The sequence below is a fragment of the Mizuhopecten yessoensis genome, unplaced genomic scaffold, assembly GCF_002113885.1.
Source record: "Mizuhopecten yessoensis strain PY_sf001 unplaced genomic scaffold, ASM211388v2 scaffold1437, whole genome shotgun sequence".
NCBI classification, from domain to species: Eukaryota; Metazoa; Mollusca; class Bivalvia; order Pectinida; family Pectinidae; genus Mizuhopecten; species Mizuhopecten yessoensis.
Genome location: NW_018404046.1, coordinates 52,379 through 71,278, shown reverse-complemented (window position 1 = coordinate 71,278; position 18,900 = coordinate 52,379). Strand labels below are relative to the sequence as shown.

At 34.3% G+C, this 18,900-nt stretch overlaps 2 protein-coding genes across 2 annotated transcripts in view; both read left to right on the top strand.

Annotated features, from left to right (window-relative positions):
- Positions 1-5,914: 5,914 nt before the first annotated feature.
- LOC110462292 lies at positions 5,915-9,630 on the top strand. The gene is made up of 4 exons (XM_021516207.1): positions 5,915-6,139; positions 8,200-8,403; positions 8,989-9,272; positions 9,543-9,630. The coding sequence occupies exons 1-3, from the start codon at positions 6,061-6,063 to the stop codon at positions 9,204-9,206; spliced, it is 501 nt and encodes a 166-aa protein (XP_021371882.1). The 5' UTR covers positions 5,915-6,060; the 3' UTR covers positions 9,207-9,272; positions 9,543-9,630.
- LOC110462283 (protein draper-like) overlaps positions 9,618-18,900 on the top strand; it is a gene marked incomplete at its 3' end in the record, with an annotated part of 55,468 nt that continues 46,185 nt past the window's right edge. Inside the window, exons 1-6 of the mRNA XM_021516197.1 lie at positions 9,618-9,680; positions 10,138-10,289; positions 10,883-11,016; positions 12,415-12,555; positions 12,727-12,861; positions 13,026-13,163. Coding sequence (XP_021371872.1) covers positions 9,618-9,680; positions 10,138-10,289; positions 10,883-11,016; positions 12,415-12,555; positions 12,727-12,861; positions 13,026-13,163 — 763 coding nt within the window. The remainder of the gene's footprint in view (positions 9,681-10,137; positions 10,290-10,882; positions 11,017-12,414; positions 12,556-12,726; positions 12,862-13,025; positions 13,164-18,900) is intronic.

Below are 18,900 nucleotides of genomic sequence, written 5' to 3'. Positions count from 1 at the left end.
AAACTAACTAGTCGTCTGCAGAGGGTTCAGAACACTGCAGCACGGCTAGTTACTCGTACTCGAAAGAGAGAGCACATCACACCTGCGCTTTATTCGTTGCACTGGTTACCTGTACGATACAGGTCGCAGTACAAAATTCTGGTATACACATACAAGGCACTGAATGGAACAGCTCCTCAGTACCTACAGGAACTTGTTACCCTGTATCAGCCGTCAAGATCACTGCGGTCGGAGTCAGAATCTTTGTTGTGTGTCCCAAAATCTCGTACTGTGACCTACGGAAACAGATGCTTTGGGAGGGTTTCGGCTACGTTGTGGAATAGCTTACCATCTGCTATTAGGAAGTCGAATACCCTGGCCAAGTTCAAGAGGGACATAAAACTTCACGTCTGCATTTTAGAATCTTTGCAAAGACGTCATGTAAATACCACCCTTTTATTTGTTCAATTATGTGCACATTGCTTGTTAAATGTATGAAAGTGATTGCAAGCCCTTGTTGTTTGTTTTCACAATTATAACCATTACTATTATCCATATGTTGTAAAGCGCCTCAGAGTAATTTTACAAATTATTTAGGGCGCTATATAAATGCTGTATATTATTATTATTGGAAATATTTCTAATCCTAATATACAACGCATATACAGCTTTTTTTGCTTGCTCTGTTAGTTTACTTTTGGCTTTTGTAAAAACACCATTGTAGTTTAATATTATTTCAAGATATGTGTACGAATCTTGTATTTCTAAAATCTCATTATTTAACAAAAGTGATGGTCTCAGATATATAAAGGGTCTGATAAATGAAGGACAATAATATCAGTGATCAGAAATGATTTAAAAACGAAAGGATATGTCAAACATATAGCAAAAACTTCTTTTTTTCAGTAGACACCGAAACATGTACATTAGACATCAGAACGTGTACAGTAGACACCAGAACGTGTACAGTAGACATCGGAACATGTACAGTAGACACCAGAGCGTGTACAGTAGACATCAGAACATGTAAAACAGTAGACACCAGAACGTGTATACTAGATATCAGAACGTGTATAGTAGATATCAGAACGTGTACAGTAGATACTAGAATGTGTACAGTAGACGTCAGAACATGTAAAAAAGTAGACACCAGAACGTGTACAGTAGCGATAAGAACATGTACTGTAGACACCAGAACGTGTAAAGTAGATATCGGAATGTGAATAGAAATATCAAAATGTGTACAGAATACAACGGAACATGTACAGTAGAAACCAGAACATGTAAAATAGTAGACACCAGAACGTGTACAATAGACATCAGAACATGTACAGTAGACACCAGAACGTGTACAGTAGACATCAGAACATGTAAAACAGTAGACACTAGAACGTGTATAGAAGATATCAGAACGTGTATAGTAGACACCAAAACGTGTACAGTAGACATCAAAACATGTACAATAGACACTAGAACGTAAACAGTAGACACCAGAACGTGTACAGTAGACATCAGAACGTGTACAGTAGACATCAGAACGTGTACAGTAGACATCAGAACATGTAAAACAGTAGACATCAGAACATCTACAGTAGACATCAGAACATGTACAGTAGACATCAGAACATGTACAGTAGATATCGGAATGTGAATAGTAGATATTGGAATCTGAATAGTATATATCAGAATGTGTACAGTAGACACCAGAACATGGACAGTAGAAATCAGAATGTGAACAGTATACACCAGAACGTGTACAGTAGACATCAGAACGTGTACAGTAGACATCAGAACATGTAACCAGTAGACACCAGAACGTGTACATTAAATACCAGAACATGTTAAACAGTAGACATCAGAACATGTACACTTGACATCACACCGTGTTTTTATTAAATATCAAAACGCGTACATTAGACATCAGTACCTATAGATACCACATCGTGTAAAGACCTAAGTAAATGTACATACCACATTGTTTTGTATGAAAGTAAAAATATACTACCGTTTATAAATACTTGGTGAGACAAACCTATACATTGACATTTCCCGCTGCATGAAACATTCAACTATTTTTGAGGGGATAAAAGGCCTATTTCTCATCCAAATAATTTGGAAAATTGGTGTTAACTAACACTGTTTTAAGTTAAGATAATATATTCCTATATAAAATGTCGACATAAGACTTTAAGCTTTATCTATTTTACAATAATTGTGAAACAAATTCTACTGCGCCACTCGTCCTCGGCATATGTATACGGTTGCTAATGAAATGGGATGGTCTTTCAATGGTAATTGGTCGAATGAGGGAAGGAGTCTAAATGGTCCTGACAGCCATATAATAATCGCTTCTTATTACGAATACTTGCATGACTGCTCATACTGGGTGACCTATGAAACACAATGGACAATGTAAAACCTGATCAGTCATGAGTGAGTACGTACCTGTATGTGTGATCTAGGTAATCTCATGTTATACGCCTGTTTATCTTAAATATTGAAATTGATATAAAAATGTTGATGATGTTGGATCAAGGTAAAAGTCAGATAAACTATTGGGACATTGACAGTATTGTAAGAAGATGTCTAGTTTTGTTTTGTACTCTACACTGTGCCTAAATTACCAGTTTAAAACAATGCATATTATATTTTTAACTTTACTGCTGACGGAATTTACGTGAACACCTAAACCTTACATCCTGGTCTTAGTCTATAGCAGTTGTATTAGTGTGCGGCCAAATAATTTGGTCGTTCTGATATATCTATATGCTTTATATCATGCTTTCGGAGCACTACCGAACACTATTGAATCAATCAAGATGGTCAGGGTTGTAGAAGTTTACAGTTGTTTGCTTATTTATCGAGTTTATTGTCAGCCATTATTCGATTAGAACGAAGTGGATTTTCTTTTGTTTTAACTTCTTTTGAAAAGATATGTAGATAGTAATCAATGAATGTGATCTGATTGAGAAAACAAACATGTCTAGAAACAACGATAGGTGTGTGAAGTAAATATACCAAGTCGGAAAATTCGACATGATAGTGGCGATACACCTACTTTATCCGGTGATATACAATATATTATGGATTATATACAAAAGTTACACACCTTACTTTGAATAACGGCATAAAAACACTGTGCTTTACTATGTAAAGACAAAATCAATACATCGTGTTTACCCATCTAGAAGTTTGAATACAACTGTATTACACCAATGTCTATGTTTCTATATAACCACTGCAAACACGAATATCTTCCCGTGGTATCAAGGATCAAGAACGATCTAAAATGTCCCATATCTTTTTACAGTATTCACGTATAGTGGCCACTATTGAGTTGAATGGCACAGATTGCCTACGTATATCTATTATATGTATTTTCCACGTATTAACTTTTATATTTACATATCTAACAGAAAACGTCAATGAATTGATAGATTCATTGCACATTTACTACGTCGTTAAAAAATATATATCCATATCGTAAAACGGTACATACAATTCAGTCATGAATGTAATCTAAAAATATCAACTGATACACGTATCGTGGTTGATTTGCACACTCACAGTCAACCTAACGAATCAAATGGCACTTGATTCAACGTCTGTGAATCCAGTTTTTCTTTTAATAGGAATTAATATTATATTTTTTTTTCATCCTTACAGTCAACCTGTTATGTGCACAGCAGACATCAAAATGTGTACAGTTGACAAAACAATTTGGACAGTAAAAATCAGAACGTGTACAGTAGATATCAGAATGTGTATAGTATATATCAAAATGTGTACAGAAGACATCAGAATATGTACAGTAGAAATTAAAACGTGCATAGAAGATATCAGAACATGTACAGTTGACATACCAATGTGTTCATTAAACATCAATGACAATGTGTAAAGTAAACATCAGAACGTGTATAGCAAATACCAGAACATTTACATTATATATCGCAATGTGTACAGTATATATCGAAATGTATACAGTAGACATCAGAACATGTACAGTAGATACCAGAACATGTACAGTAGATATCGGAATGTGAATAGTAGATATTGGAATCTGAATAGTATATATTAGAATGTGAACAGTATACACCCGAACGTGTACAGTAGACATCAGAACGTGAACAGTAGACACCAGAACATATACATTAAACACCAGAATGTGTAGAGTAGACGTCAGAACAGATTTTAATAGAAATATTAAAATGTGTACAGTAGATAACGGAACATGTCCAGTAGAAACCAGAACATGTAAAATAGTAGACACCTGAACGTGTCCAGTAGAAACCAGAACATGTAAAATAGTAGACACCAGAACATGTACAGTAGACACCAGAACGTGTACAGTAGACACAAGAACGTGTGGTGTAGACATCAGAACGTGTACAGTAGACATCAGAACATGCAAATTAGTAGACATCAAAACATGTACAGTAGACATCAGAACATGCACAGTAGACATCAGAACATGTACAGTAGACATCAGAACATGTACAGTAGATATCGGAATGTGAATAGTAGATATTGGAATCTGAATAGTATATATCAGAATGTGTACAGTAAACACCAGAACATGGACAGTAGAAATCAGAATGTGAACAGTATACACCGGAACGTGTACAGTAGACATCAGAACATGTAAACCAGTAGACACCAGAACGTGTACATTAAATACCAGAACATGTTAAACAGTAGACATCAGAACATGTACAGTGGAAAAATTAAAATGTGTACAGAAGACACCAGAACGTGTTTAGTATATATCGGAAAGTATATAGTAGACGTCGATATGTGTACAGAAGATATCAAAACTTGTACAGGTGACATAATAATTTGGACAGTAAACATCAGAACGTGTACAGTAGATATCCGAACGTGTACAGTAGATATCATTACTTTTGACGACAGTAGACATTATAATTAGAACATGTACAGTTGACATCACAATGTGTTCATTAAACATCAAAACGCGTACATCAGTACATGTAGATACCACATCGTGTTAAGACCTAAGTGAATGTACATACCACATGGTTTTGTATGAAAGTAAAAATATAATACCGTTTGTAAATGCTTGGTGAGACAAACCTATACATTGACATTTCCCGCTGCATGAAACATTCAACTATTTTTGAGGGGATAAAAGGCCTATTTCTCATCCAAATAATTTGGAAATTAGATGTTAACTTCACTGTTTTAAGTTAAGATAACATTTTCCTATATAAAATATCGACATAAGACTTTAGGCTTTATCTATTTTCCAATAATTGTGAAACAAATTCTACTGCGCCACTCGTCCTCGGCACATGTATACGTTTGCTACTGAAATAGGCTGGTCTTTCAATGGTAATTGGTCGAATGAGGGAAGGAGTTTAAATGGTCCTGACTGCCATATAATCATCGCTTCTTATTACGAATACTTGCCTGACTGCCCATACCGGGCAACCTATTAAACAAAATGGACAATATAAAACCTCATCAGTCATGAGTGGGTACGTGTATGTGTGAGCTAGGTAACCTCATGTTATACGCCTGTTTATCTTATATATTGAAATTGATATAAAAATGTTGATGATGTCTGATCAAGGTATAAGTCAGATAAACTATTGAGACATTGACAGTTTTGTATTACAACTTAATCGATATAGTATATTTACACGTCTGTAGTCTATTTGCTAAGGATGAAGGAAGACACTGAGTTCTGGAACTGTTACAAACTAACTGCGTTATGACGTTGTACACTCATGACACACTTCTAGTACTATTTATAACTGCCTAACACTAGCTATTGAAAGACCGGAGTTTAATCATGGGTAAGTTTATGGAATAAAAACGTCTAGTTTAGTTTTGTACTACACACTTTGCCTAACTTACTAGTTTAATACACATGAAGCAAGGTGTGTTATATTTTTAACGTTACTGCTGACGGAATTTACGTGTACACCTATAACTTACTTCCTGGTTGTCGTCTGTAGCAGTTGTGTTAGCGAACGACCAAATAATTTGGTCGTTCTGACGTATCTATATGCTTTATATCATGCTTTCGGAGCACTACGGAATACTATTCAATCACTCAAGATGGTCAGGGGTGTAGAAGCTGTGTCCACATTGTTTTGGATAGTTTTGTTGAGTATATTTCCATGGATTCGAATGAGTAGTAAGTTTACAGTTGTTTACTTATTTATCGCGTTTATTGTCAGCCATTATTCAATTATTCAAGAAATTAATGTTTGGTGAGATAAAAATATACAGCTACATTTCTTACTGTATGAAACATTCAACATTCAAATAATTTGGTGTTAACTTTAACTGTTTTAAAATAAGATAATATTTTCCTATATAAAATGTCGACATAAGATTTTAAATTTATCCATTTTACAACAATTGTTAATCAAATTCTATTACGCCACTCACCCACCCTAGGCACATGTCTATGGTTACTAATGAAATAGGGTGGTCTTTCAACGGTACTTTTGCAAATGACGGAAAGGAGTTTAAACAGTCCGGACTGCCATATGATAAACGCTTATTATTACGAATACTTGCCTGACTGCCCAAACCGGGCGACCTATTAAACACAATGGACAATTTAAAACCAGATCGGTCATGACACCGTACCTGTATGTGTGAGCTAGGTAACCTTATGTTACACGCCTGTTTATCTTAAATATAGAAATTGATATCAAATGTTAAGGGTGTCGATTCAAGGTAAAAGGCAGATTAACTATTGAGACATTGACAGTATTGTATTACAACTTCATCGATAAAGTACATCTAAACATCTATAGTCTTTAAGCTAAGAATGGAGGAAGACACCGAGTTCTGGTATTGTTAAAAACTAACTGCGTAATTTTATACATATTGACACAATACTGGAACTAATCAAAACTGCTTAAAATAGCTATTGAAATACTGGAGTTTAATCATTGGTAAGGCCACTGAAGGTTCGTCTCTTTACATTGATAATCGCATGGCTGATATGAAATCCTTAGTCGATGAATGGTAATGTCTAATTTGTTTTGCACTCAACACCGTGCCTGACATACTAGCTTTATTCGTATCAGAAGGACTGACGGTATTTCTGTGTACACTAAAATTACTTTAAAAGATTAGTTGTTTCTGATAATGTTCAACGATGAGGCTAAAATTAAAATCAAACGAAAACTTAAGCATATGTCTAGCTACTGTAATAATACTCATAAACTACCCTTCCTGTTACTTATCACGCACATACGTTACTTCCTGGTCTACGAGCATAGTTGTAGCGTTAGTGTACAACTAATTGGTATGATCATTCTAACGTGGATACGTGTTAGGTTTAACATTCGGACCACTACCAATGACATATAATCGTTAGAAATGGACAGGTGTGCAGGAGCTGTGTCAATAGTGTTCGGGTGTAATTTTGATGTGTATAGTTCCAGGGATTCGAATGAGTAGTAAGTTCACAGTTGTTTATTTCTTTATGGTGTTTATTGTAAACCATTTGTCAATTAAAATAAGGTGGCACTTTGTTTAGGTTTACTTTTGAAATATGATGTAGATAGCAGTTATTCAATGTGGTTTGATAGCGGGAACACATGTGTCTGTAGAAACATCGATAGGTGTGTGAAGTAAACAGATCAAGTCGGAAAGTTTAACATGACTGTAGCGATACACCTTTTATAACTGTTAATGATTGTATACGAAAGTAACATATTTTACCTGAAATAAGGACATCCGTGTTGGCTAAGATCATGATGAGTTAAAAAAGACTGTGCTTTTGGCAAAGACAAAATTAAAATATCCTGAAAATCATTTGTATTCTCGTTACGAAGTTTTAATACACTTTTATTACATTTTTATGATTGACTAATGTCTATGTTTCTATATAACCACCGTGAAGACGAATTTTTCCCCTTGGTATCATGTTACTAGAAAGAGATGCATGGTGAGAGAGTACATTAATCTAAAAGGTCCCATATCTCATTACTGTAAAGCGGTTTAGATGTCACTATTGAGCTAAATGGCACGTACAGACTACGGAAAACGGTTTTGTATTTTTAATGTAACAATTATATATATTATTATAACAGGAATCATCATTTTGATAGATGCAATGTACATTTACTAAGCTTTTGTAAAAAGTAAATTCATGTAGTGAAATGATACATTACATTCAGCTACATGTTTTATCTTATAAGGCATTGATAAAACAAATCATTTTCGTGCTTTTAGTCAACCTGAAGAAAAACCTGACACTTAATGCAACGCCTTGGAATGTCAACTATCCGGTAGCCAAGATCACAGACGGATATTACGGCCCTTTCGATACAGGTAGTTGTATGGCCGCCATTGCAGTAAACAGCGCAGCATGGTGGCAAGGCACCCTGCCTAGGAAGGCAAGAATACAGAAAATCGACATTGTATTTAGAATTCCAGGTGAGTCGTTCTTATACCGTTACTATTTTTAGAGCAGTAATTTGATCTTGTCCGATACTTCTATACTATGGAGAGTATTTTAATGAGTTTGAATAATATATCAATATGATATCTGGCGTTATTATAATAGAAAGCGATGTTAGTATCCCAGCAATCGATGCTAGTAAAGACATCATCCTTTCTAGCTTACTGAATCATTATATGAGTCGATGTTCCAGCATCTTACGTAGATAATGAAAATTATGTCTGTTTGCAAGACTTTCATTATACAAAGCCTATTATACAAAGCCTAACCACAAACACATTCATGATATTCGAAGTTAAATGCATTTATATTACCTTCCTGTGCTTCTGTAATCATCGTACACCACACATAAGTATAATACTACAAAATTAGCATTCATATAGATCGCATCTCATTTTAATAAAGATGCTGTTTGTCAGTTGTGAATGTAACAATTCAATTACATTTCGGTGTACATAGTAAATAAAGTACAATCGTTATTGCAATGGTACATAATTTACTCCAGTTGACTGTTCGTCTTGGTTCCTACGCATTTTTTACTTTATCTTTCTCGCCGACAGATCGTGCCGATGGCTTTGCCTTGTGGATATCAAACGATACAGGTATACCGTCTGGTATCAAATGTTACGAGGATGTGGACGCCGGCTACCCGAACTTAACTCAAAACATCACATCGTGTAACAGAACCGGTCAGAGAGTCATGATAATCATCACAAGGACACCACCAAAAGAAGCGTATATGGACGTGTGTGAGGTGGATGTGTATGGTAATTTATAATTTGATGAGTTACTTAACGCCAGAGATGATTTCTATGCAGAATATGAAACCGCCGATAAATTCAATGTAGGTATATACGTTCTAGGATCAAATTCATCATGCTTAGAATGCGTTCTGTTAAGTATATGGTACGGCAGTTCATATTTGTATTGTATTATCAACTGCTGTTTCATTAAGTTGGCATACTAAGCAACGCAAATATAAGCCTTCTATTATTTCAAAGTACTGATATTTTTATTAATATATATATAGTATAAGTTGTAAAATAATTGTGCCTATATTTTAACATAACGTTTGTGAATAATATAAAACAAGTTTTGACAATTAACTTGCCAGGTTGTTTTACACATACATATGGTGACCAGTGTCAATTCAATTGTACCAACTGTAAACACGGCTGTGACCCTGACAATGGAGTTTGTGATTCTACACAATGTAATGCAGGCTGGACTGGACCACAGTATTGTGACCAAGGTATGTAGCATTTGGGGGGTGGGGGTGGAACAAAACACAAACTTTTGAAAATTCTATAAAACTCAATTGTAGATTGTTAGAAAAAAAATCTATATATATAAAGTTTAAGTTAAGTACATACTTGATGGTTCATAGTAAGAAAAAGTTAAAGCATCGAATTTCATTGATTCCTAGGGACAATCATAATAACCCTGATATTTTTATTATGCACTAGGAAATCATAGTTATGAATCGTCATTCTCATATGTTTTAGAAATACTACATGAAATTTATATCATGCATAATAAGCCGGACATAGATCGAACAATCAAATTTGTGAACGTTTCTGCACTCAGAAAACCTTTACAGGCACACATATCACAATAAAAGTATGTATATAATTTAAATCGGTTAGATAAATATCTCTAATTATGGTAGCAGTCCAGCAACATTATGTATATAAGTATCTCCATTTCAGCTTGTTCATCAGTTACATTCGGAGAAAACTGTGTTGAGGAATGCCATTGTAAGACGCCCGGATGTAACGGAGTGGCCGGACAATGTAACACACCAGGATGCCAGGCTGGTTACCATGGGACAAGTTGTAATCAAGGTTAGTCACGGCATTTGGTATCGTTATCATAAATTATTTGTCCCTTTGCCCACAGAAAATACAATTCAAAGACAATTATCATTTACAATTAATTTCATCATAATGTTTGATCTTTCATGAAATTTATCGATTAAAAATAGATCTAAATCCTGAATGCACTGCATATTAAAGACCATGTGAACTTGAAACTTCACCATGTGTTTGTTATCAATACATATGTACAGAACAATAGTATATTTTATTTGTTGCTTAAAAACCGACAACAAAATAAAGGTCAAGTCAGTACTGTAGAGTAATATATCAAATGTTTCCATATTCCGATGAATTCCTGAATTATGTACGAGTGCATTACAATTACGATGTTACATGATATGTAGGGTGTAATAGTTACATAGAGTTACGGTTCTTGTCTACCTCACAATAAAGACCAGCGTGCTATTAACTCCACCTTCTCTAAGACCCCCAGGTGCTTTTTATGAAAGGGTTTTACTGTATAATTATTCAGGTGAACCACCTCTGCAATTATTTTACAGTAACTCATACATACTAGGTAAATGAGGGTTCTTATTTTTATAAGTCAGTAGAAATTAATATATTTCATTACTTTCAGTTTGTTCGATCACAACGTTTGGCGAGAACTGCTCATCCGAACGAACTGTGATACTCCCGGTTGTGACTCGGTAACAGGTCATTGTAACGTATCCGGGTGTGTTGCCGGCTGGAAGGGGGAGTCATGTAATATACGTAAGTTAAGGAATTCAATATGGCAAACGTTTTTATTTGCTTAAACAAACGTCCTGTTAAAATATTCATTATTTAATAAATATCTAATTAAAGTAAGCTTACACAAAACTAGTATAACACGTACCATGACAGAGGGGCGGGGAGACAGGTCTAGAACTTAAATAAATAAAAGCAGTTAAAATATCTATTTGTTTTATATTCCACTGAGACGTCCAGGAAACGTTTGAATTAAATACCCCCTTACTAGAGTGACACTAACATATTATCATCAGATCTTTTCAGTTTTAAATAAGAGAACACACTTTGAGTTTGTTTTGTTATCATAAATGTAAAATTGCCATGCAGGAAACATCGTTAATCAATTGCCTTACGTCATAAATAGCGTGGTAATATTTCAATCGGAAACAAAGATAAATCGGAAAACCAAGAGGAATATGCTGCGCCATCGTCATGTCCTTACTGCTGCGTCTGGACCAGTTTTTTGATGTGGGTGTACGATAGGCTAAAAATATAAATGCGGGGAGTTCATCTTTGTTTAGTCTGCATAAAATAGGTTAAATAGGTTTAATAAAAACAGGCGCTTTTTAAAAGAGAGGAACTGTATTTTTTGAATTATTAATTATTTAGTCATGACATGTTGCTACAAGTATTTGCGGAACAAATTGTCCCAAATGATTGCAGATTTCGATTACTGTGCTGTAGATACTTTGAAAATCTATATTTTAAAAGGCATTAAACAAAATATTTGGATTGCAAAAAATGCATATTGTTAGTGCTTCCCGCTTATGATGTTATATTCTAAAAATAAAGCAGATGGGCAAATGCTTCGCTGTTCCCAGAGCTTTGCAGTTTTCTCATTAAAATATTTCCTTGTTTTTTTGTACAAATAACATGTTTAGGACACATTTAAATGAAATGCTTTCTTTTGATACGTGACATACACGTGTAAATGAATTGTCCTAAAGAGCAAAGTAATAGCTGCCTGTTTCTATTTACAAGTTGTACAAAATGTAGACACACAAGTTTACACACGCATTTTTGTTTGTTAATAAAAACGACTATTCACGAAACCGTGTTCCCGCTCAAGCTCAAATTATGTGTTAAAACCAAATTTCTTGTCCCCTGATAAATCATTTTGTCAAAGTTTGTCATGGAAGAATTTTACAGAAACTTAAATCCGGAAACAATTTTTAAGTTTATATTGACTTATTGGCAATGTTGCATGATTTAACCGAGAAACAAGACAGTTGGCTTGAGCACAGAATTCATACTTGAGCATGAAATTTGTTTCATGAATACTGACCCAGATCTGCATTTAATTAAGATACATCACTAGTTGATATAAACGATATCTGAAAGTTATGAGTATCCTTAACTGATAATAACTTTTCTGTATAGCTTGTGCCGAGGGAATGTTCGGTAAGGAATGTAACAATCGATGTCACTGCGCCGTACCCGGATGTGATAAGGCAGATGGAACTTGTACAGACACAAGTGCAGGCTGTTTAGATGGCTGGAATGGTTATTCCTGTAGCCAAGGTAAATAAGGTCCATTTAACAGAAACTCTGAATTTATTTTGTATAACTAAATGAGACCGGAGCCAATGTAAATACTGGGTTCTGATGTTCTGAATTTCATGAGTTCAACTGAATAAAATCGCAGTTATTAAAATTTTAAATGCTATTTACTTTTTTTTAATTTTTCTATAGCATGTGTTGCTCCCTATTTTGGAAATAAGTGCACATCACAATGTAGATGCAAAACAGTTGATTGTAACCACGCCGATGGGACATGTGCAATACCTGGATGTATATCTGGGTGGATTGGAACGTCATGCTCAACACGTAAGTACTGATTTATCAAATAATTACTTTTACGTATTGTTATAAACTTCACCAGATTAACATTGCATGTCGTCCTTAATATATATTTATTCATATCTTTTCGCTATTTGTCATTTTGTTTACAGCGTGCACACAATTAATAGTTATAAAATGCTTACCTACAGAATGTCCCACAAACATGTTTGGAGAAGACTGTCTCCTCACGTGTCATTGTAACACGCCCGGATGTAGCCGCTTCAATGGAACCTGTTTGTCATCAGATGGTTGTAGTGATGGATACGTTGGTAACTCGTGCAGTACAAGTAAGAATTACCATAGAATCAATATACAACACCAGCAAAACTTTAATATAATAAACAAGTAACATTCAGACCTCTAAGTGGGTCATGATATATTTTACAAACATATCTTAATAGGTACTACGTGAATGAGAATTGCGGGCTGTTGTGACAGATTTACTAATAACCAAAACATTTGCACTGAGACTTCCCGATCAATTGATTAATATATGTTTAAATAGTTACCATTGAGACCTTCATTCAATAATGACATCTTTTTCTTAAGATAAAACATTTCTAATTGAAAAGTAGTCTTGTTTATTGACGATAGCAAATATCTTATTGGTTTTAAGACGAAACATTGTTAATAAGATACACATGTAACACATCGACATTTATTTAATCAGAATGCAAATCAGGACATTTTGGTGCTTACTGTACGAAACAATGTCGTTGTAAGGATGCTGCATGTAGTCATGTGACAGGAAACTGCTCTGCATCCGGATGTCTGCCAGGCTGGGTGTGTGTGTGTGTGTGTGTGTGTGTGACACGTGTAGTAAACGTGAGTATATCTTCATCAGAAGGTCGTGTAAGATTTGTCTGTGATAATGCTCTGATTCCTGTGCGTAAATGACAGAAATGTCTAGGGAAAGTGAAATGCTTAATGGAACAAAAAACGATTTGACGTCACGAAACCGGAAACATTCCGATCAGTGATACGGAAATTGGGGTGCTTTATGTGACTTCAAGACCAATTGTGGTTGTCGGAAAGAGAGAAAAATACCTTTTTATGCCAAGGGTTGTAAGATAGGGAAATTCTACTCTCGGGATGTAAAAAAAAAACAAATGGTGCAAAACTCCCGACTTGGGTTTACCCAATTAAGAAAAAAACCACTCTTGATTGGAAATTTCTCTGATGTGCAGCACTGGGCATATTATTTTACCATTATTCACGGGTGGGGGCTAGAACCTATCCCGTTAAGCCAGATTCCCGCGAAAGTTATTGGAACTCTTCTGTATATGCGAAGTTGACGCGTTAAATTTTGAGTCGGAGGAAGACATACGTAGCAATAGGTTTGGCAGTTCCGTGACCATGTTCAAGTCTCTGATTCAGCTGAATAATGCAATCAGAGAGTTTGAATTAAATAACAATTTCATGTTTGTTGCTCTGAAGAAGGAAAAGGAATTAGGCGACGAAGAAAATTAACCGATAAGTAAGTAAATCTACATTATTTTATAATATTTATTATCAGTAGGCTTACACTAAAGTAAGCTTCGCCCATCATGATCTGTATCTGTAAGAGTCACCATGATCAGGTTGAGATCTACCGATAAACTATAAACTGATCAATGTTAAAAATTAATGCTCAAAAAATGTAGGAATTTTCATAGGACGGGTGTTTTTGGTTTGTTTTTATTTACCATTATGTTTATATAGATCTGTGTAAATGTACATATGAAACGAACTCCAATAGTTTACACAGACTCGTATGTAAGCAGCTGCCATCTTACTTAATCTGTTAATGTAGTAAAATTAGTATGTGCTTAGATCTACTGTATAGCTATTTGTGAATCCTTAATTAATCTATTTTGTTTATAATTATTCATTTCGGTAAACAGTACATGCCAAAATCAAATTCATGTATGTTAAATATGTTGTGTTTGAAATGGTGTGTGCTCATTTGATTTACATATAATTTATTTTAAAACCAAATCACAATAATAGGAAATTTAATTTCGTTCTGAACATCTATGTTGTATTTGGTCATTCACAGCTTGTAGTATATCACATGTATAGTGTACATCATATGCAGGATACATTTTTTATAAATTAACCCATTTTAAAGTTTTAACATTTGTTATTGATTTTGATCAGATGTCTGAAACTTTGAATAATTGTTTGAATATTTTGTCTTTACATTTTGTAATTTGGGGATCAATGCACTATAGGCTGATCAAATTGGGCACACATATGCTGGTATCCTGGTCCACAGCTGATCAGTGTGCTAGGTTAGTATTGTATTGATCAGCCAGACAGAGAGGAAGCACCACATGCTGTGACCAGTATGTCACGTTCTGTAGCACCTTAGTCATAAGTGTATCAATACAGTTTATTGTCTTAACAACTTAGCCTTAAGTAATTTAAAAACATATTCATGATACTGCAGACATAAATATTTATTTTTATATAAATATGCTTTGTCCTTGAAATAGGCCCTGGGGGATAAACTAATACATGTCATGTGCTGCTCCCCTCCCTTCCACCCCAATCCTGCATCATTGATGTTTATATTACACTTACACACTCAAGGTACTATTTTGTTTACATATTAAGAATCTAAAATGTCAGACTTGTAGTGATAAGTATAGCTAAAGCTACATACATGTACTAATGATATGACTCATTTCAAGTTTACATTTGAATGGGACTTCTATGATATAATATGAATAAATTAAATTTAAATTTTATAAGCAATATGTAATATACTTTTCAAAGGAAGATACCTTCAAATTGATTGAAACAACTGAAGGATACTGCAATACTGTAAATCTTTTTTACATGGTCTATCATGATTTGAAATATTATTTTTAAAGTTCAAAATATCCCATTTAAAAATAAAATAAAAATAGAAATGTAAATTAGGAGATTTGAAGATGTATCAAAGTTATTTTTCATGATTTTTATTTTTTATGTTTTTCAATATAGATTCCAAATCTCAGATCCAATATGAAGATTCGCAAGATGACATTCTTACCCACATTAAATATAATGGAGTTCCATTTGTTGATGTGGGGAGAAAAAATCCTTGCATGCCATCAAGGAAAGGACAAAGAAAAAGGTAGAAAAGAAAAGAGACAGAAAGAAAATCAACAAAAGGAAATGTAGGTTTTATGTGTTTTATTTTTTGCTGATATATACTTAAGGGCCAATAGTGTTATAAATCATCAATGGATGGTTATCATAAAATAATTTATGACAGTATATTCATGAATGCCAGTCTTTATATATATACATGTAATATTACTTTAATTTGTACAACCATCATAATTCTTAAATCCACAAAGAAATAATGATCAAACAAATGACACCAGAAATGATGGTTAATTGACAAGGTGTGGTATATCCTGATAAAGAGTACAGATTCATGTTAAACTATAGATAATTAAAAGTGGTTCCGGGGGTCAGGTAGTGCAGTAATGGTGTACTCGTTTCTCCTCTCAAAAACAAGACCTGGGATTGAGAAAGGTAATTTGATCAGTCACTAGATATCTGGCCGTTTGTGTTTTCACTGGGTATCCGGGTACCTCTCGCACCAATCAACCACTAATGTACCAGGATATATGACATTAAAAAAGATTAATGATACAATGTACATTTTTTTTTATCTTGTTTGAATAGTTAATCTCTATGTAAAGTAAAAATAAAGTCTATGTTATATATGATATATTATTTTCTTAGATTGGTTAAGGCATTATAGTGTCCTAAACAAGATTGACAGCTAAGTAACTATAGACTATGACACTTATACAAATTTTACTAAAATAGTTTCTTTACAATATTTTTACAGAAAGTCCACAGCTTTGTCAGAAAGAGATCCTTTATTCAGCCAACAAAAAAATTTATAAAAAATTGCCCAGCAAAAATCAGGATCAGGCATGTTATCAGATTTTCAAACTTCAAGGTTATGTTTCAGATCCTATACTGCATGTTATGTTTTGTTTTGTGTATTGTTTCTTGGTTATCTCAAATGCATCAGGCTTGTTAGGTTGAAAAACCATTAAAGTTTAAACTGTTTTCCTTTTAATTTAAAAATCAAGTTATTTCTGAAATAATTCAGCAAGTATCTATTCCATCAAATGTTGTAATTATACTTCATTTGTTCTACTCGTGCCTTATATGTATGCTCTATATTTAGATTGTTTGTCTTGAACTTTTTTTTCAAATCGGGAGCATCCTTTTCTTATAAAACAAACAATTGCTTCATGTTTGATCGTATGTTGGGCTAGTATTCTGGATCAATAGGGTAGGGTACCAGATGACTAGATTATACTGTTATCATACTATTTTATAATTCCGGATCACTGGGTTAGCTAGGGTCCCGGATCAATGGGATAGGGTACTAGATAACTAGATTATATTATTATCAGACTACTTTTTAATTCCGGATCACTGGAGTAGGATCCTGGATCAATGGGATAGGAAGCTTTATGAATGGATAATACTATTGTCTAACTATTTTATAATTCCGACTCACTGGGATAGGATCCCGGATCGATGGGTTGGGTACTAGATGACTAGATTATACTATTATCTATCTATTTTATAATTCCGGATCACTGGGGCAGGGTCCTACCCCAGTGATCCAGAATCCTATTCGTTTGATCAGGAATCCTATCCAATTGATCCGGAATTTTATCACAATGATCCGGAATCCTATTCCATTGATCCAGAATCCTTTCCCGTTGATCCGGAATTATGAAATAGTTAGATAAAAATACGATCTAATGATTTATTACCCTATCCCATCAATCCAGGATCCTACCCCAGTGATCCATAATTTAATCCCATTGATCCGGAATCCTTTTTTATTGATCCAGAATCCTATCCCGATGATCCAGAATCCTATCCCATTGATCCGGAATACTATCCCGTTGATCCAAAATCCTATTCCATTGATCAGGACTCCTACCCCAGTGATCTTCGATCCTACTCCAGTGATTTGGAATCCTATTCCATTGATCCGGAATCCAATCTGATTCATCCATAATCCTATCCCATTGATCCAGAACCCTTTTCCGTTGATCCAGAATCCTATCTACTTGATCCGAAATTATAAAATAGTTAAATATAAATATAATCAAGTCATCTAGTACCCTATCCCATTGTTCCTGGATCCTAACCCAGTGATCCGGAATCCTATGCCATTGACCCCGAATCCTATCCCATTGATCCGGAATCCTACCCAGGTGATCCGGAATTATGAAAAAATTAGATACTATTATGATCTAGTCATCTTGTACTCTATCCCGATTGATTTGGAATTATAAAATATTCAAATAATAGTATCATCAATTCATCTCGTTTCCCGAACTGTCCTAATTATAGACATGTCCTTATAACCATGTGTCCATTAAGATATGTTTTACTGCATTGGTAAGTAATTATAAAATTATTAAGTAATAAGTAATTCTAAAATGATCAAGATCAACAAATTCTGAGAGGGTAATTATACATTGAACTAAAATTAACTTATCAAAATAGACTTAAAAGATGAAATTAAAGGTAACTTAGACTTTCTAGCATTAATTAAAACCAAAAAATGGAAAGGCGAGTCATTTTGCTTTTCAAAATCGTCTTTATCTATCTTCTACGAAAATAAATGTAGGGGTTTTAAAATATTCATGAAATGAGTCGGCGGAAAATCCGGTAATTGTTTGATTTCTGTTATTTTAACTACTAGTCTTTCGGAACATCTCCTTACTTATTGTTCCGAAAGCTCGTTTTCCCGGGAATCTGGCTCAACAGGCATTTGTAACATCAAAATGTTACGTTTTAACACATATAAATATGAAGTTTTGCATTCCTATATTGAACTATGACGGCGAGATTTTTGACAATAGTTTGTCTATTGACATTTTCTGCATTGACGAGCGTAACAGACATCCTTATGTGGTTCTTTTGTTGTTATTTTCAAACGAGATTTGATTAAAATCTGCCAGAATATTGATGTAGACAACACATGCAAATCGTAACGATTTG

Excerpts from the sequence above, each read along its gene's own strand:
- LOC110462292 (XM_021516207.1), top strand. The coding sequence starts at position 6,061 with ATGGTCAGGGGTGTAGAAGCTGTGTCCACATTGTTTTGGATAGTTTTG. Across the intron at positions 6,140-8,199 it reads TCCATGGATTCGAATGAGTA|TCAACCTGAAGAAAAACCTG; the intron begins GTAAGTTTACAG and ends TCGTGCTTTTAG. Across the intron at positions 8,404-8,988 it reads CATTGTATTTAGAATTCCAG|ATCGTGCCGATGGCTTTGCC; the intron begins GTGAGTCGTTCT and ends TCTCGCCGACAG.